Below are 27,091 nucleotides of genomic sequence, written 5' to 3' on the forward strand. Positions count from 1 at the left end.
AGCGACCGTTCCATGGTCGGCCGCGAGTCAAAGGGCTGACCTGTTGGAGTTCGCCGGCAGGTTTGCCCCGGTCCCGACCTCGCGGCACTGCGTGCCCGATGTGTGCGTTCCGGCTTCCTTGCGTTCGGCGAAATTCGTTTTTCTCCGGCACGATGCGCATCGCGGGCCCTTGCGGCCACCTTACGACGGCCCGTATAGGATTCTGGAGCACAGGGACAAATGTTTAGTGTTGGACATTGGGGGCCGGAGGGAAACTGTCTCACTGGACAGAGTTAAACCTGCGTGTTTGGACCCTTTTCTGCCGTCGGAGGTTGCAGTACCTCCCCGCCGGGGTCGTCCCCCTGGTCGGCGTCGGGTGGAGTTAACGGATTCGTCGGTTCCTTCCCCCTCCGCCTTGGGGCCGCCGCGAGTCTCTTCCCCCCGACCTTCCGCACCTGCCGCCTCCCCACGGCGTACGCGTCGGGGTCGGGTGGTAGTGCCTCCTACCTATGCTGATTTTGCGTATGGGTGAATTCTGGGGGGGCTTGTGTGGCGCATGTTGGACATAATTCACCCTTAGGAACTTTATGTCAGTCGCAGTTTCACCTGGGCCCTTATGGTTGAGGGACCCTTGTCTTTGCAGTAGGGAGACATGTGCATTTCGCTCTGTCAGGTTGTAAGCTCGAGAGGAGCAGGGAAATAAATGTTGCCAGTTGCTGTTCCAATAACTCCGCCTACGACTCCTTCTTCCTGGCACCACAATATATATATATATATATTCAAAATAATAAAACAAGTCATACTCCATACACTGTATATTAAATAGTTTATTTTTCATTGGTGAATAGCTGTCCATGACCCCCTTTTGGGTCCTGATAAAAGCTCTTGATCTAAACAGCAGAAATACAAACATTCATGACTCTCAGCATCCGGTGAACTAGTAGAAAAGTTTACACTTGTAACATTAACCAGGTTCCTGCTTGTCAAATGAAATCGTCTACATTTACAGCTACAGAATTGGAGCATATGGCTCATTGTATGTCAGCATACAGTATGTCACTGACAGCATTTGGTAGTTTTTCATTTCAAACATAAAGCAAATGAAACAGTCGTGTCCATTCATTTATTTTAATACACCTTTTGTAAACTTGCAGTACAGCTGAAGAGCTGGACTTTTATAGCCCCGACGTGCTTGGTGTCATCATGCCTTGTAACATGAGCTTGTACCTTGTGAAGAAAAAAAAAACAATTATTAAAAAGATGAACATTTGAGTGAGTACACACACACACACACACACACACACAACCATTTAAGCTATTTTATTAATTATATCTTAAGAGAAATACAATTTCTTAAGAAATACAATTACAAATTTCCCATCATCACTCTGACGGTTTTTCGAAAATATATTAATTAGTTAATCATTGCTATTTTGTGGTTGAATACAGCCTAAATTAGATACACAGTAGATGTTGGAATTCATGTTTCCCCTCAATGAACCACAGCACCCCAGTGTCAGTAGCACTTATGCATACCCAGGCAATGATGGTACTACCACCTCGCTTGACTCTCGGCAGGACAATTTTCTTGGTACGCATTTGTGTTGCCATACAAGCCGCACACTGACTACTCTACAGTTTACGCAAGTTTTAATATTGCCCCAAGAGTATATTTTATTTTCATATGCTGTAATAAAAGTGATTGCTCAGATGTACTTTTGTGAGATACACTACATGTCATGAAACAGTGAAAAGAGTGAGTGCTAAAAATCAGTAAACATTTAGCATTAAGTTGAAGAAAGTAAACCATACCAGTTTTTGACTCCTTTGACTAAATCCAGCTGGGAAAGAACGACGTGTACCTATGGGCAGGACACACCATTAGGTATGTGAATGTGAATGCAAGCAACATGTAAACATACTTCATCTATTGTGACCTCATTGAACCACATTTAACAAGCTTGTCAGGACTAAAACCACATGATCTATTTGTGATAGCCTACCATTCCAATATCCTTTCTTTCCCGCCTGTGCAACATCTTGTTGTTTTTCACTGCCACATCCAATGTGCGAGTTTGGGCCTCCTCAAGGGACACATTAAACTCAAACCTGTGATGAAAGAAAAGAGGAATATCACCACACACAGTCCGAGCCTTGAATACAGAATATTCAGTAGTGCTATTCCATAACACCTTGCCTTTCATCAGTTCATAGGTTATTTTTAACATCAAAGCCCAAGAGCTTACTTTTCATCAAAGATCGGATTGACGGTCCTCTTTTTGACATGGGTCCTTTTACGGTGTCGCCAGGTTTGGTCTGGCAGCAAATACAGGCGCACATAGGAGTCTGTGCCGTTTTCACTACAGGGGAAGAGGTCCCTGTGGACAGCGATTAAATGTGACAGGTCATTTTCACTGCAAATTCAGTGTGCCCTCTAGGTTTACAGCTTTGGAGCTTATTTAAACTCCTAAATAAGGCTATTTACTTTGTTTAATAATAAGGAGAGGGGCGCTGAACAAAAAATATAAATGCAACACTTGCTCCCATTTTTCACGAGCTCTATTCAAAGATGTCAAACTTTTTCTAGGCACATAAAATATCGTATTCACTCAAATATTGTTCACAAAGCAGTGAGCATTCAAAATTCAACCACCTCACAAGTGTGGCATATCAAGATGCGGATTAGACAGCATAATTATTGCACAGGTGTGCCTTAGGCTGCCCACAATAAAAATGTGAAGTTTAACTGTATTGGATCATTTTATGGATCACAAACCTGTTGTAAATTTATTCGATCAGCTCCTTGTTAGAGAACAAGTGAAAAATGTACTGAAACACTGAACAGTTGGACAAGTGCATTCAGAAAGCTTATTAGTCAAAATTAAGTTCCTCTGTAAATAATATCACGCATTGTAGGTTCATCTTGAAATTTCACCTGAAAGCGGAATAAAAAACTTCTGTGTGGAGAACACTGTGCCCTCCAAGTTGGTGCGGTGTTTTCCCAACAACAAACCCGGGGTGACCTCTGAGATTAAGGCCCTGCTGAATAACAAGAAGAGGGTCTTCAACTCGGGGGACAAGGAGGAGCTGTGCAGAGTCCAGAGGGAACTCCGGCATAAGATCAGGAAGGGGAAGGACTGCTACAGGAGGAAACTGGAGAAGCGGCTGGAGGAAAATAATGCCAGGGAAGTCTGGAGAGGCCTGCAGACCATCACAGGCCATGGTAAAGGAGTGGGGAGAGACCAAGCCAGTGGGGACAAGATCTGGGCAGATGAACTCAATCTGTTTTTCAACAGATTTGAGTCTGCCCCCCCTCCCGCCCCTACCAACTCACCACTCTTCACCCCCACATCCCCATCCCAGCCATCCTCTACCCCCCTCTCCATGACTGATGATCAGGTGAGGAGTCAGCTGAAGAAGATCAAGGCAAGGAAGGCCCCGGGACCGGACGGCATCAGCCCTAGAATCCTCAAGGACTGTGCTGACCAGCTCCGTAGAGTTCTCAGGCACTTGTTCAATCTCAGCCTGAGCCTGGAGAAAATCCCGGCCCTGTGGAAGACCTCCGGTGAGGTCCCGATACCAAAGACACCGCGTCCCAAGGAGCCTAACCACTTCAGGCCTGTTGCCTTGACCTCTCACCTGATGAAGACCATGGAGAGGATTATCCTGCAGCACCTGGGACCCCTAGTGGGCACTCAGCTGGACCCCCTGCAGTTTGCTTACCGACCTCGGATCGGAGTGGATGACGCAGTGATCTACCTGCTGCACAGATCACTGCTACACCTGGAGGACAGCGGGAGCGCTGTGAGGGTCATGTTTTTTGACTTCTCCAGTGCCTTTAACACCATCCAGCCATCACTACTCAGAGTGAAGATGGAGAGTGTGGGAGTAGACCAACACCTGACTGCATGGGTTATAGACTACCTCACCAACAGACCACAGTATGTGAGGCTCTGTCACCGTGTGTCTGACATGGTACTCTGCAGCACAGGTGCCCCTCAGGGTACGGTGCTCTGCCCTTTCCTCTTCACCCTCTACACCTCAGACTTCACACACAACTCCACACAGTGTCACATCCAGAAGTTCTCTGATGACACAGCCATTGTGGGTTGTGTTTCAGAGGGGAATGATCTGGAATACAGGACGGTCATCAGGGACTTTGTCAGCTGGAGTGAGCTTAACCAGCTGCAACTCAACACCAGCAAGACAAAGGAGATGATCATTAACTTCCAGAGGAAAACATCCCACTTCACACCGGTGAACATCCAGGGAGCGGACATAGAGTTGGTAGACAGCTACAAATTCCTGGGTGTTCACCTTAACAACAAACTGGACTGGTCCGTCAACACCCACGCCCTCTACAAGAAGGGCCAGAGTCGCCTCCACCTGCTGAGGAGACTGAGGTCCTTTGGTGTGTGCAGGACTCTTTTACGGACCTTTTATGACTCTGTGGTGGCCTCAGCCATCTTCTATGCTGTGGGCTGCTGGAGAGGGGGCAGCACGGAAAGGGACAGGAGCAGGATCAATAGGCTGATCAGGAGAGCGAGCTCTGTCCTGGACGGTCCTCTGGACTCCGTGGAGGAAGTGGGGGAGAGAAGGATGTTGGCTAAGCTGACATCCATCATGGACAACACCTCTCACCCGCTACATGACACTGTGGGTTTCCTTAGCAGCTCCTTCATTAGCAGACTGTTACACCCACGGTGTCAGAAGGAGAGGTTCCGCAGGTCCTTCATACCAACCGCTGTCAGGCTCTACAACACCTGCACCACTTGAACCATGTTGTAGTCACTATGTCACTATGTATTCTTTACTTGCGTATCTTGCTTGCTGCTGTAACAAGTGAATTTCCCCGCTGTGGGATAAATAAAGTACAAATACAATACAATACAATAATGTATCCTTAACTTTTTGTGAGTAGTGTATATAATTACTACTATAATTATTATAGCAGTGTACATAACAGACTGCATCATTTTCTGACACACTGTAATTTTGTGTGGCCTAGTGGTTAGCATGTTGGCCTTTCAGTCGAGGGTCCTGGTTCTCTGGCTTCCTGCCACATTCCAAGCACATGCATGCATGCATGCTCTAAACTGTCCATAGGTGTGAACCTGACTAACGATGTTTGTCTATATGTGAGCTATGATTGACTGGTGACCGGTCCAGGGTGTACCCCACCCCTGACCCAAAGTGAGCTGGGATAGGCTCCAGCTCACCCATGACTCTAATGAGGACAAGCAGTGAAGAAAAGGAATGAATGAACAAATACAGTAATTTAAGAATGCCTCTACTTGCTTATTTGAATACATAATATTCGACAGGGTATTGTGTTCATCTTTGGCAATGCATTGTGTGTGGTGTATGGGTATGTACCTGCAGGAGTTAACCATGATGACAAGTTTATTTCGCAGTGTGGCATAGCGCACAGTCAGGCTGATCTCCCCAAATGAACCCCGATGTTTACGGAGGGCCCTGTGGTGATCATAAACATGCAGAAATGTTAAAACACATTAAATACAGAAAGATATTTTAGTTAGGCTCATATGTACTGTATATACATTACACTATACAGTCATTTCTTGCCAAATCGGGGCTCAAATTTTGAGTCTTCACTTTATCACGGTTTTCAAAAATATATTCATTCATAAATCATGCTATTTCATGGTTGAATACAGCCTATTAGTTTAAAAATATGCATATTTATGCAATTTGTTTTGTATTTTCAAGCATAATAATGCCTAAATGAATTAAAATACAAATATAGGAAATGCACTGCAAGACACGTTGGTATGTAGTATTCTACACTGGTCACTAGGTGTCAGTAATGTTACTGTAACGACCTGTTTACGTTGTAATGCTGACATTCTAAATTCTGATGTTTGTGAACACGCCTCGCTGTTAATGTTGTTGGTGAATCAGTTGTTGCTGCTTTGGGAAAGAGAGGGGTCTGTGTGCAATTCAGCACACCTATTGGCGTTAAGGTTGGCAATCATACTTTCAAAGAATGTCAGACTGTGTGACTTTCTAAAAACGCTAGATTACATTAGCCACTGTAAGTACTTGAAAGTACAAAAAAGAAAACAAAGTACTCTCCCAATGCTAACATGTGTGGGTCTATATTATGTCTTATTTTCTGTTATTATGTTGACTATATTGGTAATACGACTGTAAAGGTGACTACAGGGGTGTTATTTAATGTCTAGAGGGCTCTAAGTTGTGTTAAAACCTATATTTAGAAGGTGTTAAATAGGTTTTCTATGCTTTAACTCCAAAAATATTCCATTTATAAATAAGGAATCCTACTTCACGGAAATTCACTTATCCCAGTCTGGAATCGCTTAACTGTGATAACAGAGGTATGACTGTATATGTATACATTAAGCTACGCAATGTTTAGCCATCTTTGTTGAAGTCTATCTTCCAATACAATGGAACCTTTGAACTTAAATACATCTGTAGTGTCTGCAGTTATACAGTACAATTCCGAATTCAACACCAATTTTTCAGACCAACGTCATGAACAATGTCACCTGCAATATAACACGGCTCAGCGATCATCAAAGGATCAACTGTGATTGTTTTCCTTTTTTTGTGGCTTTTCATGGAAGTCGTTCCAAAGAAGGATCAACCTCAAAAAGGGCTGTCAAGACAAGAGTCACTTAAAACTATGGATTGTCCGATATTGGCTTTTTTGACGATATCTGACATGCTGACATTGTCCAATTCTCAATTTCCGATTCCAATACCGATGTGTAACATCATATATCTCCTGTCGTGGAATGAACACATATCTGTTGTGAAGCTAATGGATACAGCATCAGCAGCATCAGCAGTCTATTTCCGTGTTTTTTTACATTCCCGCTACCCCACTCACCATTAGCAGTGTTTTGACAACCCACCATGTCCTGCCACACCGAACACGGTTATGCAAAGCATCGGCCCAAGTGTGTGCTGCATGTGGACTGTTATGGCGAGCGGGCTCACTACCGTACGCACACGGGGATAAACTCCTCTGCATAGAAACACGCCCACAAATGTTGCTCAGATTAAAGTTACAAATGTCCTTCATCTCCTGGTGTAAAGTATTAACTACATGGGGCATCACATTAGCACCAAATTCAGTAATGTTGCGACTTTGGCGCTTTTCATTATAGGGAAAAAAAAACGATACCAATATTGACTGACAAATATCGGGTCAATAATCTCGGTGGGCCAATATTATCGGACATCCCTACTTAAGGCTAATAGCGCTCTGACAAATCTCAAGTAAGTTTGATCAAGTGTACAATTACTACAGCTTCTGCTTGGACTGCAAACTCTGATGAAAAAAAGCATCTCACTTCTCACTCATCGGAGCGAACGAGTGACGCTGGGAACAACAAGTGCAAGTAGGATTGCAAGGTGTGTCTTTCTGTGTAAATACATGTCTTATGTGTCTTATTTTCTCTTATTATGTCTACTATATTAGGCAATACGGGTGTAAAGGTGACACCAAGGTGTGTTTCATATCTGGAGGGCTCTAACAACATTAAAAATCATATAAGGTCATAAAAGATTGTAAACAGGTTTTCGATGCTCTAACTATGAAAATATTTCATTCATAAATAAGGAGATCATACTTTGCGGAAATTCACTTATCACAGTCGAGCCTGGAACCGATTAACCACCATAAATGAGGAACGACTGTATCTGGATCCAATACTGTGTTTCCTGTGTTTTGAAATATAAACAAGCCCAAGCTTGAGGGTCCTGGAAGGAATTGTGTTCAACTTCAGAGGTTCCATTGTATTTAAAATGTTCTCAAACCACTTCATGATTAACAAAACAACACCACAAGCTCACTCTGGATATGAGGCTCCATCTGCCAGATCAAAGCGGGATGAAGCCAGTGAGTTCTCTGACAGAAGGCTGTGGGAATCGTAGCGCCGCATGTTTGCTACAGCTGGGGACGGCCTCAAGGTTTCGGAAGCCAGATAGGAACCACGCCGGTGTGTTGAATATTCATCAGTAAAGCCTGGCTGAGGATTGGTTGGCTTGGCTGCAGATGAGGCTTGACTGACAGGACTTGTGTTGGAAGGAAGTGCTGACGTGGAGGATGCGGAAGTAGCGCCTGGGTTGCTCTGTTTGACTTGAGGAGTGATGATCGTTTTGGGCGGCGGCTTTTCCAGAGTCAGGATCTTAACAGGGATGGAGTTACTGGTTAATGGTACTGAGAAAAATTACACACAGAAGGGTACAAACAGGCCCTTGTCTGATTACATAGAAAGGGGCCTGGAACAACGTATCTACTAGGACTGTACAAATAGCGCTAAATGAGGTAGTAATAATGTTTGCTTCTGGATCAGCTGAATAGTTGTTAGTTTAGGGACGTATTGGTGGTGTGTTGTGTTCTGAATACGGATTCGATCCAGTATCGGTATCAGAAATTGATGACACCAACGGCATAGATTTACGATCCACATCTGTGCTTTAATTTTGTCATCGAACGTAGCCAAAAGAATATCAGCGAACGTAGCTGTCTCCACACACACACGCGCACACGCTCTCCGCCTGACACGTTCACGGCCACACAAAAAAAACATCTACACAACACAAAACTTCTGTCGCTACAATATCATACTTGCCTGAAGAGAGGATTTTTTTACAGCCTGATACTGTATAAAATCAGCAAAAATGTTAATGTAGCAACCCAAGCTGTGTTGTTCGACTGTCTGTGAAGCCGTGAACGCATCAGTTCGAGCGTGTGTGGAGACAGCCGTTTGCTGCTATTCTTCTAGCTACATTTGCCGATGCTCTTTTGGCGCGACATGGCCAAATTCAATTATCGAGAACCGGATCTGAAGTGAAAAAATGTGAATCGGTCGATGCCAAGTTCTGAACTCTGCGACTTATGGTCATGTGTGAGTGCCCACCCTCAGAGTGGCCTTCATTTTGAGCTGGCTATTTGCTCCAGACTGCTCCAGCAGGAAGCGCTGGTCGAGTGTCATGTTGGAGACGTTGAGGAAGCGACTGAGGGGCAGACGGAGCACACCAAGTTGTGTCTTCTTCTCGTTTTCTTTGACCTAGCAAAAGAGCGCATGCAGTCGATAGCAATAATGGGGTAGATAATTAAACCGAACGGTTGGGAAACACCGATTTAGAATATAAGCAGTAAATGGCAAACCTGAATAAGAAGCTGCTGTGTTTTGACATCATGAACGAAGAAGGTGAAGCCTTCTTCCCACACTGGGTCTTTATTTGCGAATACAACCTGGGAAAAAGGGTACAGATGGTTTCAGATGGAAGTGATTTCATAACAAAACTAAGATACGCGGGTTTTCTACATTGTGCATATTGTAGGAAGTACCTTGCTTTTTCGATGTTCATCTGCAATGGAAAGTTCCACGTAGGAGCTTGGACCGGTGGACTTCCTTGTGAGCTGTGAACAAAGCGAAATCGGTAAACGTGAGTGAATTTTTCTCATGTGACAAAATAATTTAATACCAAAGCAAACACTTGTTAATCTACATTTGGTGCAAAAGTGCACCAAAAAATGATTCATGAGATGTATTCCATTGTAACCTTCATGTTCAAATAAACTAAACCAAACTAAACCAAACCAAACCAAAGTGCAACATTGAGTTCCAGATGAGTAGTAAAAAAATAAATGTTTAAATCAATGAATAAAGTCATCAACAATAGACTACATTTTTTGTTTTGGAAAAATTGTTTACCTTTTTTTCCAATCTTATTTTATGTGTCTAACTTACTTACTGATTAACCTACATCCAGCATTTATTTATTAAATAATAGCCAATGTTTCGGTCAGATCTTTACTCCAGTATATTTGTTATTAAGCCATCATCATATTTTCTCTTTATTATTAATTATATTTATTTGCATTGCATTAACTCTTATTATTCATGTAACAATTTGTGAACATGACAAATTATGGCAAAAATAAATGAATAATAATCATCATAATAATAATAATAATAACAACAACAACAACTAATACCAGTGCTACTATGTCGACTGCCTTGATAAATGAAAAATAGAATAATACAAAATACAACAAAAATAATAATAAATAATAACAAATACAAAAAAACCCCCAAAAAACAGCCAACCAAATAAATAAATAAATAAAAAATACATGAAACAGAAACATAAATGTAAAGATACATTTCAGAATTGCATGAGTGGAAATGTTTTTTGTCGTAGCGCAATCAGCAAAACTTAAAAATCAACATTTGGCCTCAGGCAGACAGGTTGGGAAGTCTCAGATTCCATACATTCCAGCAGAGCGCCTGTACTCCAAACAACCTGAAAGGCAACATCTTATTAAGGAGCTTTTTTTTTTTTTTTTTTTTTTTTTTTTTTACATTTGTCACATGTTGCAGCAAAGTTTGATAGTGTTTCAATGATAAAATAACTTTCACTTTCAGTGAGTTTCTCCCTTATGGTGAGTCCACATACATTTACATTGACACAAAAAAAAGTTAGGTTTGATAAAAACACAACTGTACTTGTGCTTGTACTGTATATGGCCAGCAGATGGGAGTATAATGAGGGCATGCGCTGAGAGGTTCAAGGGTATATACAGGTACAGGTGCAGCTCAATACATCAGAACATCTTTGAAAAGTGAATGTATTTCTATAGTATCATTCAAAAAGTAAAACTCTTATCTTTTGTTGATTCATTACACACAGAGTAAAGGCTTTTTCTTGAAAGAATTGTATTTGACTTCTTAAAAGTTTTGCTGGCAGCTAATCAAAAATTCATATGTCATGAAAAACTGTGAATGTTTAATATTGTAAACTACTGGTTTACGTTCCAATCAGTAGATTAATTGTAAAAACTTCCTGAGCTTTCAAATGGTCTCTGAAATCAAATAGCTTATTTTAATAACTATTCTAATTTGAGAGGTACCTGTACATCCTGTCTTTAAAAAGCTGATGATTTCCTGTCTGTATATTAGATTTCAGCTGTTTAAAATAATTTCGATATATATATATATTTTTTTTCTTTTTTATTACTGCTTTTATAAGCCATATAATGTTCCATTGGTTTTGACAAGTAGTAATCAGAAATTTAACAAAAAAACCAACCTAATTACTGTCTTATCTAAATGGCATTCATTAGAATGACATCCATTAAGTTGCTTAAGTTAAGCTTATTAAAAAGCCATTTATTTTCTGGATGTATCATTTTCCTGAAAATGCAAAAATCAAAGCTAAAGAGGAATTGTGGCAACAAGAACATCAGATGGTAATTACACACCCATAAACATGACACACATGCAGTCGACAGACAGGAAATACCAGCTTGACAGATGCGACAAAGGAAACTTGATATAACAGTAGTGGATAGGCAAAAGGACTACTTGCGATCTTATCACAGTCCGCAACTGAAACATTACAATTGTCTTACCCGAGCTTCTCGTTCATGCTTCTTTTTCTGATGATGCTCAATCTCACGGAGGTCTTTCTATAGACAAGTACATGAATACTGTTCACATCTTTGTCGGTCATTGGTCAATGAATTCTCGTACGCCATATTGAAAGATACTTACAGGCAGGTTTGAGGCATTGTCCAGATATACTGCAAGCATTGCACAGGCATAGCCATCAGCACACTGGAAAGTATTGAATTCATGTTGAAACATCATCTTGTATGACTTATCACCATACTGTCTAAATGTATTTACAATCATATAGAAAATGAATAATTTGTGTTTTTGCAGTGAAGCAGATGCTAAATTAAGTGGGGGTTGTTAATTACAATTTAGTACAATTGAAAATACGGTACTTGTGACTTTCACCAGAGTTTGTTGACATGGTTTTCCTCCATTTGTGCATTTTTTTAAAATTTAGATTCTTTTGCTTTCATGTGGTATTTTAGACTCTCATCTAAAGGCAACACTTTAAAGAGCGCTGATGTAACTGCGTGAACAACATTAAGGCAGCTGAGTACCTCCTTCAGCAAAGTGGAGTCACTTTGAAGTGAAAGCCAATGAAGCTTCAGATGAACTTCTCCATGTTGAACACCCTCAAGAGGAAACCACTACAAATAAGAGTGAGACACACCAAAAAGAAAATATACTGTTTATACTGAATAAGCAGCTTTTTCCATTCTTAAAAAAAAAACATGCTGGAACACATTATTTTAAGAGATAAAAAGCTAACCTGATCCATTTCTTTCAGCTTCTTTACTTCTCCAAGATCGAGGTGATACCTTACACAGAAAGCACAAACAATGAAGAATTACAACACAGTAGAAGTACATAACACATACCTTCTCTGTACTACAAAGATTTAAACATGAAATCACATGCATATATGTTTTTTGCTGTAATTTAATGAAACCTTTTATTAATGTTAAGGACTCTGATTTTTATTCACAACACTTTCGCATTCTTACCTTCCAATGAAGTCATCTTTGTCCGTATCTTCATCAAATATCTCCACCTCTAGTTCTTGGCCAGGGGCTTCATGGACAACAAACTGCACATAAGCAGAAAACATGTTCCTAAACCAAATATTTAAACTACAACCTTGTGTAAAAAAACTGATAATCAATTGAAACATTTTCAAAATGAGCGGCTAGTGTCACCAAATATATAGTGTATCTATACATAGACACACTATAAACCTTGAAATTCTACCAACACTCTGTGTTTCCAGCACCACTCGTTAGCTCCGATGAGTGAGAATTGAGGTGCGTTTTTACCATCGGAGTTCAACAGCTGCCATGGTCCAAGCAGTCCACGCAGAAGTTATAGTAATTTTATACTTGATCAAACTTACTTAAGATTTGTCAGATAAAACACAATCGCTGCATAAGACTTCAAAATGTGATATTAGCGTCCACTTTACTTTCAATTTACTACTTCATGAATTAGTGCTCTAAGCATCATGGGAACTGTAGTTCTCTTAGCCATAAATTAGCCACATTGTTGTTTAAGCTGCAGGGTTTATGATAAAAAATACCTTAAGAACACAGTTGGGTTCACACTGTGTGTTAATAACGCAACAAAACGCACACCTTACTGTACACTGACCGGAAGATGTACGCAAACAGAGGCAACATTTTGGCAGAAATTTTCACCGTTAGCCAAAAATTATTTAGAATTATTTCAACAATAATTTTCCAAATTTCTACAGTATGTCGTTCATGTGTTGGTCTAAAAGCTGGTCTAAAAGCTGACTTGCACCAAAACCCGACTTAGATCACAGCCTAGGAACAGAACCCGAGGACCACCTGTAATGTATTATTATTCTACCTCATAGACTTCCCCCCATTTCGGATGCAAATTCTCTTTGACAGTCTTGCTCTTGACACTTCGGTCTCCGACACGTAGAGTTGTATAGGGGTCCGACTTGCCCTTCACCAAACCCATCATGTACGTGTCCTTGGCCACCAGGTCTCTGGCCTCCAGTAAATGGACTCTCACCACCCCCTAAAGAGCCGCATTGGAAATCAAAGTTCATTCATTCATATCATTCTTCAGTGATTTGCTTTAGAAGAATATGTTATTGCTTTATTACTAACATACACGAGGCAGTGGAAACCTCATCTGGTCCACTTTCACTTGGTCAATAAGCGGAAAGCACATGCGGTTGGGCAACACCATGAGAGAGGCAATGATGTCCATGATGGTCCCCTCAGACAAGGAACTAAAAGTATGCAGATGAGGTGAGAGCGCTCTAAAACATGCAAATGCTGCAGGGATGGGAGGGAGGCCAAATAAAGACTGAAGAGCCAGAAGTAAGAACACACCTGAAGGCGGGGCTGTCTAAAATGTTTGTCATGCCAGTCCAGTTGATTTCAAGGGTCTGAAAGAACATAAAGGTTCAACGTTGATAATGGCACACGTGAAGGTGTCACACACACAGCTGTAGGGACTCACAGGGCGGCGAATGAAAAAGAAGGTGACCCCTCCCACGAGTGGTGCTTGACCAATGAGTGGCTCCAGAATGACTCGGATCATCCCCCGAAGCTGGAAGATTTAAAACACTTGCGGTAACCTTTTCCCCTTCAATTATATTTGATGATCTTGACAAACACAATACAGCAGTCCCTTGCTACATCCCTCCCTCTCTCGTGTTTTTTCAAAAATTAATTATGGACTATGAATAGTCAAAAAACATTGAAAAACAAGTTATATGCAGTATTCTGGTCACTGGGCATCAGTAATGTTACATTGATGAGACATTACCTTAGACAACATTGCCTTCACACTGCATGGAGTCAGCCATGGCATGTCCAACATAAAAAAAAGCTCTCTTCTCATTCCGTGTGGAAGTGGTATGTTTTGATTCTTCCCCACTCCGTTTGAAACACTTCCTTAAGTTTAGAACAAATAAATTGGAGGCTAACTAGTTAGCTCGGTAGCTTGCTATATGCTATGAGCGGCGGCCGTCTCTTATGTCCTGGCAGTGGTCGCGTAGCCTGTACATTAGTGTTGCACGATGTGGTGTAAACAAAGAATATTAGGAGTATAAAGGTGACTACAGGAGTGTTATTTCATGTCTACAGGGTTCTAATAATGGTAAAAAAAAAACATATTTACAAAGTCATAAAGCAGGTTTTCTATGCTCTATCTACGAAAATATTCTGTTTATAAATATTGACTCATACTTCACGGAAATTCACTTATGACATGTGGTCGTGAAAGTACAATATTTACGATGTTTCACAAAAGAACAATGACGTGACATAGACTTCCGTTGACATAGACTACGGACCTACATTAAAGATATTCTAACAGGTATCCTTACACTCAATACACTCCCAATACAGCTAAACTGCGCATTGCGTTTTGGCCTTTTATTGTAGCCAATATTTTCTTTTCTTTTGTGTGCATAGAAAAACTTTCAGATCTCTGAGTTCAGCTCATGAAAGACAGCAAGAAAACTAAAAGTTCTAATTTTGTTGAGTGTACCTCTGTTGTAATTTGTTGCTATATTAAATAATAATGAAATTAACTTGAACTTCTAATATAATGATTGAGGAAACACTGGAAGGTGCTGTATACTGTCAGCAGCTGATGCGTGGTTCACATGCAAATAAAATGATGGGACGTTTACTTTGAGTCCCTTGACACCAGCTGTGATTGCAGACTTCAATTCTGCGTCGATGTCCACATCACCCTCGTAACTGCATAACAAAAACAACATGTAAGAAAGTAAGGATCCATACTGTACATTACGACATGACACGATATGTCAAACCAACCTGATATTCATGTCCAGAACCACCTCTCTGTGATCCACTTCATGGGTGTATGCTTTCATTCCAGTGATCCGGAGCGGCTGCAATTGGGAACATGTTATCACTAATGGATGAACGGCGTAATAGTTCGACCTGGGTTAGATGAGTTTCAACTCACTATGTGTCCAAAGTGGATCTTGGTAAAAGTGAATGTTTTGAGCTCCGAGCTGGATTGCTGGACGGCCGACTGAATGTTTTCTCGAAGGAGCTTCTCCATGTACATCCCAAAAAAAGGCCACGCCTGCTCCAACACCTTAAGGATTATTAGAAGATATGAAATAAGCTTCACTGAGCAGCAATAACTCACTTTGATTTTATACTGAAGAAAAAAACACAGGCAGCAATTTATAGTGACAGAATTTAAAGCATTTTAATTGACATTCAGCAAATCAATCATCAGGGATGAGATTTTAATTCAAAACGGATTTGGCTGTTTCAGTAAACGCCAGGTATAGATTCTGTCCAGAGGACTTGTGACACGATCTGAGATACAGAACCTCAAGAATCTCAAATTAGATTTTATTTTAAATAAGCTTAGAGCAACATTATGACTGCTTGCGCAACCCAATAACATCCAACACAAGATAATGAATGGGATTATTCATTATGTTTGTTCTTGTGGGTGTAGTCCTGGGTACGGAGCCCCTAAGGCAGGGGTCGGGAACCTTTTTGGCAAAGAGAGGCATGAAAGCCACGTTTTAAAATGTATTTCCATGAGAGCCATATAATATTTTTGTAACATTGAATCCAACTAAATGCGTGCATTTTTAAGCAAGACCAACCATTTTAGAATATAATAAGCCTCTGAATTTATTCTCTTTAATAACGTTGTTATACCGAAGCTAAGCAATAATAAATCAAATATTTCTTACCATTAACGGAACTTCTGGTGCTGCATGGTTTTGCACTATACGCCGTATTTTTCTTTTTTTTTTGCCATCTTCTATGTCAAAAGGGTTGGCTCCGTAGAATTAGCCAGCTGACTAAATTATGTCAAATTATGTTAAAATAGAAACAATGTCCCTTAAAAATTTTTAAAAAAAAATTTAAAAAAAGACTAAACAAACTGCTATGAATGGCCTTTAAAAATCAGCAGCCTTCACATGAGCTCAAATGGCAAAAGGCCAAATGTTTTGTTGTCCCGTCACAGTGCTGGAAGTCAAATAAAGCCCCTTTAAGTTTAAAGTATGGATTGGGAAATGCAAAATAGGTGTTTTGATACTTTACCTTGTTAACCCACTCGACTTTCTCCATATCAGTGAAATGGATCTTTGAAAAAAAAAACACACAATTAAGTTGGACGTGTCGTCTCATTAATCACATAACTGGATTGTGGCATGCAGGATGACAAAGATAATAATGAAGATAGCTTCTAGATTAGAATGTATGTACAGAATCAAGCCCAATTATGAATGCATTTGTTCACCCATTTGTCAAATTTGACTTCAAATCGATGAGGAATGGCAGATCAATATTCTTTAGGGCTTACCACAGCTGTTTTTTGGCAGTATCAAAACTGAGAATTAGAAATAGATGTTTGGAATCACCTTCAGGGAACCTGCTGGACGTGTTCAAATTCATTAAAAAAAAAACGAGTTAATGACTTCAATAACACACACAACACTCACAGTGAATTTGAAACCTGACAACACGCAGTGAACACTCGAACCATGTACATTGTAGATGAGCGCTAGGGCTGCACAATCTCAGTTCTAAGCAAGAAAATCGGTGGAAATTGGTACAAATTCTGGTAGACCTTATTCACAAATGCATGTGTTGACAGGTCTGGTCCAATGCATTATAAAAAGTAGAAGAACAGTGAGGAAACACTGCAGTGGTCCAAATCTCACATCTAAAAAAAATGTCTTAATCTTCATACTTAGAAGTACTATATACTGTATGTTTCTTGCATTATAGTATATTTAAGAATAACGTTTTCCATTATTACCATGACCTTATCACGGTTGGGTCTGGAACCAATTAACTGCAATAAATGAGGGATTACTATATTAGATTACCTTTTTTTTTTTTGCCTAGACGTGTTTCAATTGTCTGCGATTGGCTGGCAACCAGTCCAGGGTGTACCCCGCCTCTCGCCCAATGTCAGCTGGGATAGGCGCCAGCATACCCCCGCGACCCTAATGAGGTCAAGTGGCATAGAAAATGGATTGATGAATGTTTTGACTGCGGACGAATCTTCGTTAGGTTAATTGGCGACTCTAAATGGTATGAAAGTGACTGTTAATGGTTGGCCACCAGTCCAGGGTGTACCTCGCCTCTTGCCCGAAGTCAGCTGGGATAGGCTCCAGCATACCCCCACAACCCTAGTGAGGATGAGCGGCATAGATGGATGGATGGATGGATGTTTCAATTGTCATGTGCAGGATCGGCGGACCACTGTGAGGCGTCGCTTATCAGCTGTACCTCCTATGGCCCTGAAAGTTGGCCACGCCCCCCACTGCTTGGTGGACTCAGGAGGAGAGAGTCCCAAGAAATGTTCCCTCATCACAATTGATGGTGTCATCAGTCGCCACCGTTTGTATATGTTTGTTTCTGTCCCGAAGATGTGGTTATTTGTTTTACAATTATACGATATTGATGATTTTAAGGTTTCTTCTGAAGAAGATCGCAGATGACAGTTGAACCATGTCACGGTAAAAAAGAAAAAAAAAATTCAATGTATTATAGGCCTCGAAAACGGAATATAAGAATAATCAAAGCTATAGGTGGTCCAACCAAATATTTGTGCGTGTGTGTCTTTTTTGGCCATGTGTAAAATGTAATTTCTTTAAGTGGGTGTGGTAGAGGTGCTGCACTTCAATAGTTTAGGCTGAGGATCTGCCCAACTCTGGAATGCCATGCAAATAAAGTAAAATGGTCAGAAAATACTTGTCAACTCCCTACTGAAATGGCTTTTCTGACAGGTCCAATTCTTAAGCGATGTACTTTACGTACCCATGTTGCCATCTGTAGGGAGTTCTTCAGCTCCGTGTTGACCACCTCCGTTTCATTATCCACAAAGTCGATGGCGGTTCCGATCCTGGAATCCTTCCACTGTCGATTCTTCTTCCACCAAGTGACCATCAGCATGCACAGCAGCACCCAGCTGATGCTGAGGCCCAGGTATCCTGTTATATAGACGGGGTAGAAGACCACTATACTCCGGATGAAATACATCAGGAATTCTGTCAGAATGCGGTTGACAGTAGATGGGCTCAGTTTTTCCGAGCTGCCGTGGAAGGACAGTTTATCGCCGAGGTCGAGCCCTTCCACCGGGGCGCTTGGATACTCATCAGAAGACATCAGGACGCAAGCAGGAGGTTTAAAATGACATATAAAATACAGCTGGTACCGGGCCTTGTCAGAACTTGCTTTTGGACGCCATGATATGCTTTGAGTGCAGCGTGAAAGTAGACTGAAACACTTCCGCGTTGGAGAGCACGGGGAGGTATGTGGACACACCTGCACTCACGGTGGGCGATACTCCACATTTTGGGTGTCGATTCGATACCAAATACCGATGCTGATACTGAGCCTTTTACATGAATTTTATCAGCATCATTGTATCAATGATTTTGTGATTACTGCCTTTAAATGTGTTGATCAGAGATACAAAAAATACCAAGAAACCTATTTGTGAACAATTTCATGATATAAATTACACAATGTAACAATATCAACAAAAATAATAAAATGATTCCCTTATTCCCTTTTATTACACACAATTTTTTAGTCAGTAATGAAAAACACGTAAACAAAAGTCTCAAATCTGATTCAAATCATTGTCTTTTTGCCCCTCTCATGTGTCCAACAAGTTATTCCCTGAAATTTAAAGAATATATACATTTTTAAAAAATCAACAATGTAACAATGCGCATATATGCATCTGAATAAATTAGAATATTTAAAACTGAGTGAAAAACATATTCCGTAGGTTTTTTGTTTGTTTTGTTTTTTTAATAATGATTATAGTTTACAGCTAATTTTTAAAAAACAAACTAAATTCAGTAGCTCATAAAATGCGAAACAATTGTCAAACTCAATCTTGTAAACTACCGGTTTGCACTCCAATCAGCAAATGAACTGCAAAAACGTCCTATGCCTTTAATTGGTCTCTTTAGTCCAAAATCCATCCATCTTTTCCTCACTAGGGTTGCGGGGGTATGCCGGAGCGAGAGGCGGGGTACACCCTGGACTGGTCGCCAGCCAATCACAGCACAAACAATCATTCATACTCACATTCATACCTATAGACTACTTAGAGTCTCCAGTACCCGGAGAAAACCCACACACGCACAGGGAGAACATGCAAACGCCACACAGAGATGCCCAATGGGAGATTCAAACCCAGATCTTCCCGATCTCCTGACCGTGTGGTCAACATGCTAACCACTAGGCCACCATGCAGCCTCTTAGTCCAAAATGAACTCCAGAAATCAAATATCTTTTGTACAATATTTGAATTTATTCAGATGCACTTGTATTAAATGTAGAAGAGAACTGAAGAATATACATTTAAGCACGCTGGTATCGTGCCAATACTAATACCACCCCTGGTGTCAATAGGATTGTTTTTTTTAATCCATCTACAGCCTAACCTGCACCCATTGGTGAGGCCTAGTAAAGTAAAGAACTGCTACAAATTCACTTGGCACACGCATCCAAGTTGTTTTGGAAGAAAGTTTTCCAGAATTAAACAGTTTTCATCCCGAAAAATGTCTTAATTTTCATACTTAGAAGTACTATATACTGTATGTTTCTTCATTATAGTATATTTAAGAATAACGTTTTCCATTATTACCATGACCTTTTTTTGTTGTAAAAAATGACAGGATTCTTGAGAGGGACCTTTTGGTGGCTGCAGTAATAGAGCACATCGACTGCAAACTATCACAACTGTTTGTGGAAGTTGTTGTGGCCAAGAGGTTAAGGCTCTGGACATGAAATCCAGGGACTCCTGGCGTAGTTTAGAGTCCTGCCAACAATGAAATTCTGCGTATTGTAGAAAGTTAATCCTGGAATCCTCTGGATTATAGTTTTGTCCATAAAATGTCATCAGGTTTGCTGTGCTTCTTTAAAGAATGTCGACTGGGAGAAAATTGTTGAGCAGTATCAATACTGTACATCAGTGGATGTGTGTTTTCCTGAGTTGCTGTGGCAGCGAGGTTAAGGCATTGGATTAAAAATCCAATCCAACACAATAGATCACAGTGTTTGACTTGAAATACAATGGGGACTCCCTGCCAGTCCGGCCAACAATGATATACGCTTGTCATAAGAAACCATAGTTTTTAGCACTTTTACGTACTTTTGTGCTTATTAAGGTTGCAACTAACAATTATTTCCTTTTTCGATTAATCTGAAGCTTGTTGTTTGGATTCAGTTAGGCCCAAGATGGACCAAATCAGTATGAACCTCACAGAAACAGTTGGTTTTGTCTGCAACAAATCAGAAAAGAGGCAAAAATGTTAATCACTGTTTTCCAAAGTCAAAGTTGATGTGTGTGAAGATCTTGTTTTGCCTGAAACACAAATAGGACTGCTTTCATGGATGACAAAGGAGATTTAAAAATATTTACATTTGAGAGGCTGAAATCTGAGAATATTTATATTTTTAAATTAAAAAAAAACCCTGTTAATTCACTACCAATAAGTCGTCGATTAATTTGATCACTGATTAATCATTCTCAATTAATTGTTGCAGCTCAAGTGTTTACTTTTAAATGTCACCATAAACACTGTTTATCTCAACTAGGTTGGTTTCCTTTTTCTCAGCACACACACGTGTGTGACTGTAGTTACTTTTTCATTTTGACAAGCGATATTAACATATAAAATCACACTAAAACCTCAAATTTGAGTAGAGTAAAGTTGATTTTTTTCTGGAAAAAATTTGTACAATGCCCCCTTCTTATAACTTAAAACGCAATTATGAAATAATTTGAAAACTCGTGTAACAAATGTAGCAAACAACAAAGTTAAATATGGTGAAATACAATAACTACTGACCTTCAAAGCCAGGTGAGGCCTTCGGCAATTACAACTTACTATCTATGCAACCAATAATTTGTCCTATTCCAAAGAAATATTTTTTGTCGACCTCAAGAAAACTGAATATAACATTATGGATTGCCCTGGGTAAAAAGTCTGTCCTTTTTTAAAGCCATGATGTGCATGTGCGTCCTCAGTTGACCACTTGATGGCAGTGTTGGCTTTCGCTCCCTCTCCCTCTGCAACCAAGCTCCCTGTAATAACTTGATTGATTGAAGGCAAGCTTTATTTTACACCACTAAAAAGGTTGTGTCATGTTTCATTGCCTGTTTAATTTTGCTTTCAAAGCGGGTCCCATTCCTGTCGTCCTGCACTAGAAGGGCAATCAAATGAGCAATAAACATGACTACACAATGACAAAATCATGGCGAATATTATTGATCACAACTCCGGTTTTACTTAACTGCTTTGCACCATTTCAAGACTCGTGTACAGTGTGAAGTCTGTACTTTCTCCGCAAGTTGAAAGAGAGCATCTGTGTGGTCATGTCGTCATGCTACGCCGGCATAGACCGCAAATATGGGTTCACAGGTTCCAGAGACTTACAGTAAGTCAGCCTTTCACCAGTCACCGTCAAAATCTTGACACATTGCGAGACAAATCGCAATTAAACTCCATTTTTATTTACTTTTTTATTGTTTTGCTACAGTACGTAAGAAATAACATTCAATCATTTTGCACTTCTCTACTTCACAGAAATGGAACTTGGAAAAACAACCACAATATACTGTATGACATACTTACAAAGTATGGACTTCTCTTCTCTTTTAAATCCATTTTATAAAGTGAAGTCCACTGTAATCTTATAAATTAGTAAAGTACCTATCATTCACACAACACGGCTGTTGCTGAAAATTACAGAAATGAAAATGATAGCATAAGGTTTACTAACAAGTTTTATGCTTTTACATTTACTGCAGTTACCTAAAAAAACATTTACAAACTGAACGGTCACACCAACACCTGAACATGGCTTAATTCTAGAAACAGCAGTGCACTTATTGCCAACATGTATGAATTTGTTGTACTCTGTATGCAATTTGACTCTTGAATACGCTTGTATGCGTCACTGCTCTCCATTTTGTTGCATTTCGCTGGTTTCAGTTTCGAGTTCATTTTGTAAAGTACAGATAAATAAATAAATCGATATCAGTTTCTCAGTAGCATTTCAAATCGGGGGGCCGTGAAAATATTTCTGTCCCCCAGTGGGGGCATGACAGAAAATAATTGAGAACCACTGACTTATTGGGATTGGCAAAATCCAAGGAATTGTTTGTACCCTGGTAATTAGTCCTAAAAACTCATTATTGGAATCGATCAGAGTGAGAGTATGAAGGGGCAACAGATGATTATAATCAACAACAGATACATGGACAGAGCATAACGTAGATGCCACTTGTTCTTGTTACAAATTACAGAAAAATAGATCCAGGTGAAATAAGATTAAATACGTATGGCACAATATTCTGTCAATGTTTTTTTTACGATTTCACAATTCCAGTACAATCATGTTTTTGCAGTGTTTTCAAAAGAGTTCAGACAGCAGGTCCTTAGACTTTGTTACACGACAGCATCTCGTATCTCTTGGCAGCTATTTAGGACATAAAACACTTAAGTCAGGTAATCTGTGATCACAACAGTGTAAAACATTTGTGGTTCTTGGATAAAAAAATTTTTTAAAAAGCAACACAAAGTCACTCTGTGCATTCAGCAATCTCCGCGCCATCCACTAGAAGTGTGTGAATGATGCCATCGCGTCGTTTCCCGCTGCTCACGGCCTTCACGCAACAATTATGGTCACCGAGAGTGAAGTGGGTTTCTGTGCCGTCATCCACAAACTCACCCTGCACAAACAAGCAGTGTGAAGACACAATAGTTGTTTTGTTTGTAACGCCGAAAACATACTTGTTGCAAAGAGGTTTAAAAGAAACAAGTCAATGGTAAAGCCTGGCTGATCGCGGCCACCACGGCGGCCGAGAGGTACAAAACATGTGAACAAAAAAGCAAAACAAACTACAATTACACCACACTGAAGGGGGATGTACCAAATCCGAGAATTATAGGAAGTCTTAACATTTGAACCAATCAGCTGTGGGGGGTTGGTACAATCCTTTTCCGGTTAATGTTGGTGGTTAACAAAAAGCAAAACAAATTACAATTAAGACACTTGGACCACTTAGACCACCACGAAGGGGACTGTACCCCTGTTATACCCTCACTAAAATATTTGATGGACTCCTGTAGTACATCTGTTCCTTCCGTCTGCTTAGTACCATTTAACAACTCCAACAGCTGGCCACATGGGCAACAAAATCGCGTCAATTAGTTCAAGTGTGTGCCAAATAACAGGCAAAACATGATGCCAAGGTCCTCCGTTAACACCCACCACAACTCCAAATGTTACAGCTTCCTGTCTGAGTGTGCGGTACAATCCCCTCACACGAAGCCCAAGATACATCATAAATGTTTGTTTTTCTTGTAATCGCCAGTGCATGTATGCGCTAAATGAAACCAATAAATCAATAACGTCATGTTCTGTTGTTAAATAAGGATCACAAATATTTAAATTAGGCATAATTATCGGGCTGATGTGAGTAATTATGATATGACTGACAAATTGGATGACCGATAAAATAGTTAAAGCTCAGTGAGTGTGAACAAATAAAGCTCTCCTTTTCCGTGACTTGCAGCAAACTTCCCCTGAGCTCACTTGTAAACAAACATGGCGTCGATCGTGTGGGACGCCTGTTTCAGAGGAAGACATTTTTTCAAATGCTCCGCAAACATTCCACAATGAGTGGGAAAAAAACATTGAGCTTGAACACGTCAAACCTTATGTCACCTGACCCAGGGTTTGTTCCTATCGCCACAGCATTTGAAAGGTGCAAAAAAGTTTGCCAGACACGACCCGAAGGCTAAAGCAATCTGTGATTTCATCATGAAAATGATGGCAATGGATGACCAGCCCCTTACTACTCTTGAAGATACTGGCTTTTGTCAGCTAGTAAACCTTCGGAGCCATGGTTTGGACTTCTGAGCCGCCATTATTTTTATATGTTTTATTAACTGTAGTGATCCATCCATCAACTGGGGATGTACCCAATGAATGGATGGATCCATAATAATTCATAATAATTACATCCATCCACTGGGGATGGACCTAGTGGATGGATGGACAAACCGAAAAACTCACTTTTACCTGTCCACACATAAACACTGACTTTTCCGTCATGGCAAATGATGCATATTAGACAGTGGCAAACCATATCAGCATAGTTTTAGCAGGTAAAAATGCATACCTGCTACACAGAATGCAAGGTCTGAATTATTAATAATATTGTTGCTATTGTACTTACAGCTGTCTCAATCTTTTGCCCATTACACCAAACATCCATGGTGTCTTTCTCTGCAAGACAAAAGCAGTTGATACAAGACAATACACAGTGAGCATAATAAGTTGTGTAAATGTTTTGCATATATATATATATATATATATATATATATATATGCGATCCCATTATGGTGAGAAGACAGCAATCCTTTCAGTCATCTGATCTGCTCAGAATCAATTGGATTGTCTGTTTGACAGTCTTGAAAACAGATGATACGTTGGTCTTGCTTGTTTCAGGTAATGCACTTGCCTGATCAGGTCAGGATTTAAAGCGGTTAACGAGCTTAAAGCAAAGGACTCTAACAAGGCAGAAATCACTGTGCACTGTCTTTGACGATGACAGAGCGGGGCAGTGCGGACTAGTCAATGAAATGGAACATTATGACACTTGTGCACTTGTGACAAAAGTTGAAGCATTAATTCTGCTTTTACAAAGATAAAAAGCTCATTGGGCTCACGTGAATAGTCATGCAATAACTAGATCACATTAGAGTTGGTCATCTTACTGGTCTCAGAGTGGTGCAACCTTTGCTCACCTAAGACCACCCTCAAATCGTCTCCATCCAGGTTAAGCAGCCAGGTGCTTGTGACTTTTGACCTGTTCTCCATGTACTTCTTTAAGCTTTTCCCGTTGATCTCCAAGGTGTATTCATAGGCAAACCCGCTGACTGCATCAATGTTGATGGTTGCTTTAGTGTCTAATTTGCCCACACTGAAAGTCTCCTTCCCCACCAGTTTGAACATCCAGTCTCGCCTCAGCACCTCCTGCAACATGACGCAAAATCACCTAAATGTGAGCAGTTCTCTGGCTGACATTGTTTACAAGCATACCTTTCCATCTACGTATATCACCCGCTTCCCGGTGGTCGTGCCATGTTCGAACTCGATCCTGTGGACTCCATCGCTCAGTGCAACCTCCCACACTCCAGCGAGGTCACCGGACATGCTCACGTCTGTCAAGCCCGCTGAGGACCAACAGTACACCGGCCCGGTAAATATCCAGGGAAGGCTTCACTGGACACGATTTGCTAAGCTAACCAGCGAAGCTGGCGTAGACTGTATAGATCCGGTGAAACATGACCAACACACTTGTGCGTATTCTTTAAATATGCATTTGCAAACAACAGAAGCAAGGCAAATACAGCCAAATAAGAAATAATTGAGATAGTAACATCAATGTGTTTGAATAGTTTTCCATATTGGTTGCACTTCCTGTGACATTACATTGTCTCCAAAATAAAAGCTGTCAATGTTTGCAGTTCAATATACATTTCTGGTTCAATTAAATATTTAATCGAACTTTCAATTTAATATTTAATAGAACCTAACTATTCCTCTTAGAAACAGAATTGCGTTTTAATATTAAGTCACCATATTTTGTCTTTTGCAAGCGACGTGTGTTTGTTTTTATTTTGAAACAACAGCAAACAAGCGCTACATGCCAACGTCCGTATACGGGCAACCTTTCATTTAGCGTTTACCCACCGCTAAAGGCAACATACGCTCTCGTAGGATATTTGTATAAATTCGGACATATTATGTCAGAGCTGCATTACCTCGACGGTCGTGGAGGGAAGTCTCAGCGTTTGTAGGACTTTCGATGTTTTTTTTTTTTGTTTTTTTTTACACGGGATAGTTACAGCAAAATGAACAACCTGGCTGTGGCTATGCTGTAACCATAGTAACAGGACATCCGCTTACGTATTGACTTGGCCACGCCTTTTATGATGGGTTGCTAAATTTAACCACACGTATTTTTTTTTGAGAATCAAACTTGAAAATATTTTACGTATTTGATCTCTACAATGAAGGCATGTATACAGGGTGGGCCAAAAGGAGTTACCCATCGCATATCTCTATCGTGTTCGCTTAGGTTTTGTCCTAGAAGCTTAAAATTTTGGATAGTTTCTCTCAAAAGGTATAGCTTTTGATGTACCAAAGTTCAGTTGTTTACTCCTAATGAGTGTCGAGTATGGCATCGAAGGGTAAGCGTGACCAGATTGTGGCCTTGAAGGAGGCTGGACTGACAACAAAGGAAATCATGAAAAAGGTGAATGTTTGTCGTAAGACTGTCTACAATGTCATGAAACGATACAAGGAGACTGGCGAGACCACCAGCAAGCCAATCCCTGGAAGAAAACGTTCAGTCCGAACCAAAAGGGTTGTTGAGATGGTGAGGAAGAGAGTCCAAAGGAATCCTCGCAGGAGCATGAGGGCAACAGCAAAGGAAGTGAACATCTCAAGAACTTCATTGAGAAGAATTGTCAAACAGGATCTTAGACTGAAAGCACTAAAAATGCAACACAGACAACTAATTTCAGCCGCTTCAAAGAAAAAACGGCTTCACAGGGGGAAAATGATGCTGCAGGAGATCCAGAGTGCCGCAAACAAAGTCCTGGTTTGGTCTGATGA

General features: G+C 40.4%; 2 protein-coding genes across 2 annotated transcripts; both read right to left on the reverse strand.

Moving 5' to 3' along the window:
• Positions 1 to 796: 796 nt before the first annotated feature.
• On the reverse strand, positions 797 to 18,653 carry esyt3 (extended synaptotagmin-like protein 3). The gene is made up of 23 exons (XM_054788009.1): positions 18,194 to 18,653; positions 16,466 to 16,507; positions 15,357 to 15,491; positions 15,203 to 15,279; positions 15,055 to 15,124; positions 13,875 to 13,964; positions 13,745 to 13,800; positions 13,521 to 13,641; positions 13,248 to 13,424; positions 12,386 to 12,468; positions 12,151 to 12,199; positions 11,939 to 12,028; positions 11,538 to 11,600; positions 11,396 to 11,452; positions 9,329 to 9,400; positions 9,146 to 9,232; positions 8,895 to 9,044; positions 7,825 to 8,159; positions 5,356 to 5,454; positions 2,226 to 2,357; positions 1,983 to 2,088; positions 1,792 to 1,841; positions 797 to 1,206 (listed from the first exon to the last, which is right to left on the reverse strand). Exons 1-23 carry the CDS (start codon positions 18,539 to 18,541, stop codon positions 1,155 to 1,157), a joined length of 2,541 nt encoding a protein of 846 aa, XP_054643984.1. The 5' UTR covers positions 18,542 to 18,653; the 3' UTR covers positions 797 to 1,154.
• A 3,258-nt stretch (positions 18,654 to 21,911) lies between these two features.
• On the reverse strand, positions 21,912 to 25,893 carry faima (Fas apoptotic inhibitory molecule a). The gene is made up of 4 exons (XM_054787238.1): positions 25,511 to 25,893; positions 25,216 to 25,444; positions 24,645 to 24,694; positions 21,912 to 23,132 (listed from the first exon to the last, which is right to left on the reverse strand). Exons 1-4 carry the CDS (start codon positions 25,622 to 25,624, stop codon positions 22,983 to 22,985), a joined length of 543 nt encoding a protein of 180 aa, XP_054643213.1. The 5' UTR covers positions 25,625 to 25,893; the 3' UTR covers positions 21,912 to 22,982.
• Positions 25,894 to 27,091: the final 1,198 nt, after the last annotated feature.

Source organism: Dunckerocampus dactyliophorus, chromosome 9 (genome assembly GCF_027744805.1).
Source record: "Dunckerocampus dactyliophorus isolate RoL2022-P2 chromosome 9, RoL_Ddac_1.1, whole genome shotgun sequence".
NCBI classification, from domain to species: Eukaryota; Metazoa; Chordata; class Actinopteri; order Syngnathiformes; family Syngnathidae; genus Dunckerocampus; species Dunckerocampus dactyliophorus.

Excerpts from the sequence above, each read along its gene's own strand:
- esyt3 (XM_054788009.1), bottom strand. The coding sequence starts at position 18,541 with ATGTCTTCTGATGAGTATCCAAGCGCCCCGGTGGAAGGGCTCGACCTC. Across the intron at positions 13,801-13,874 it reads TCTTTTTCATTCGCCGCCCT|ACCCTTGAAATCAACTGGAC; the intron begins GTGAGTCCCTAC and ends ATGTTCTTTCAG. Across the intron at positions 12,029-12,150 it reads AGCTGAAAGAAATGGATCAG|TGGTTTCCTCTTGAGGGTGT; the intron begins GTTAGCTTTTTA and ends TCTTATTTGTAG.
- faima (XM_054787238.1), bottom strand. The coding sequence starts at position 25,624 with ATGTCCGGTGACCTCGCTGGAGTGTGGGAGGTTGCACTGAGCGATGGA. Across the intron at positions 24,695-25,215 it reads CGATTTGAGGGTGGTCTTAG|AGAAAGACACCATGGATGTT; the intron begins GTGAGCAAAGGT and ends TTTGTCTTGCAG. Across the intron at positions 23,133-24,644 it reads GGCAAAAGATTGAGACAGCT|GGTGAGTTTGTGGATGACGG; the intron begins GTAAGTACAATA and ends TTGTTTGTGCAG.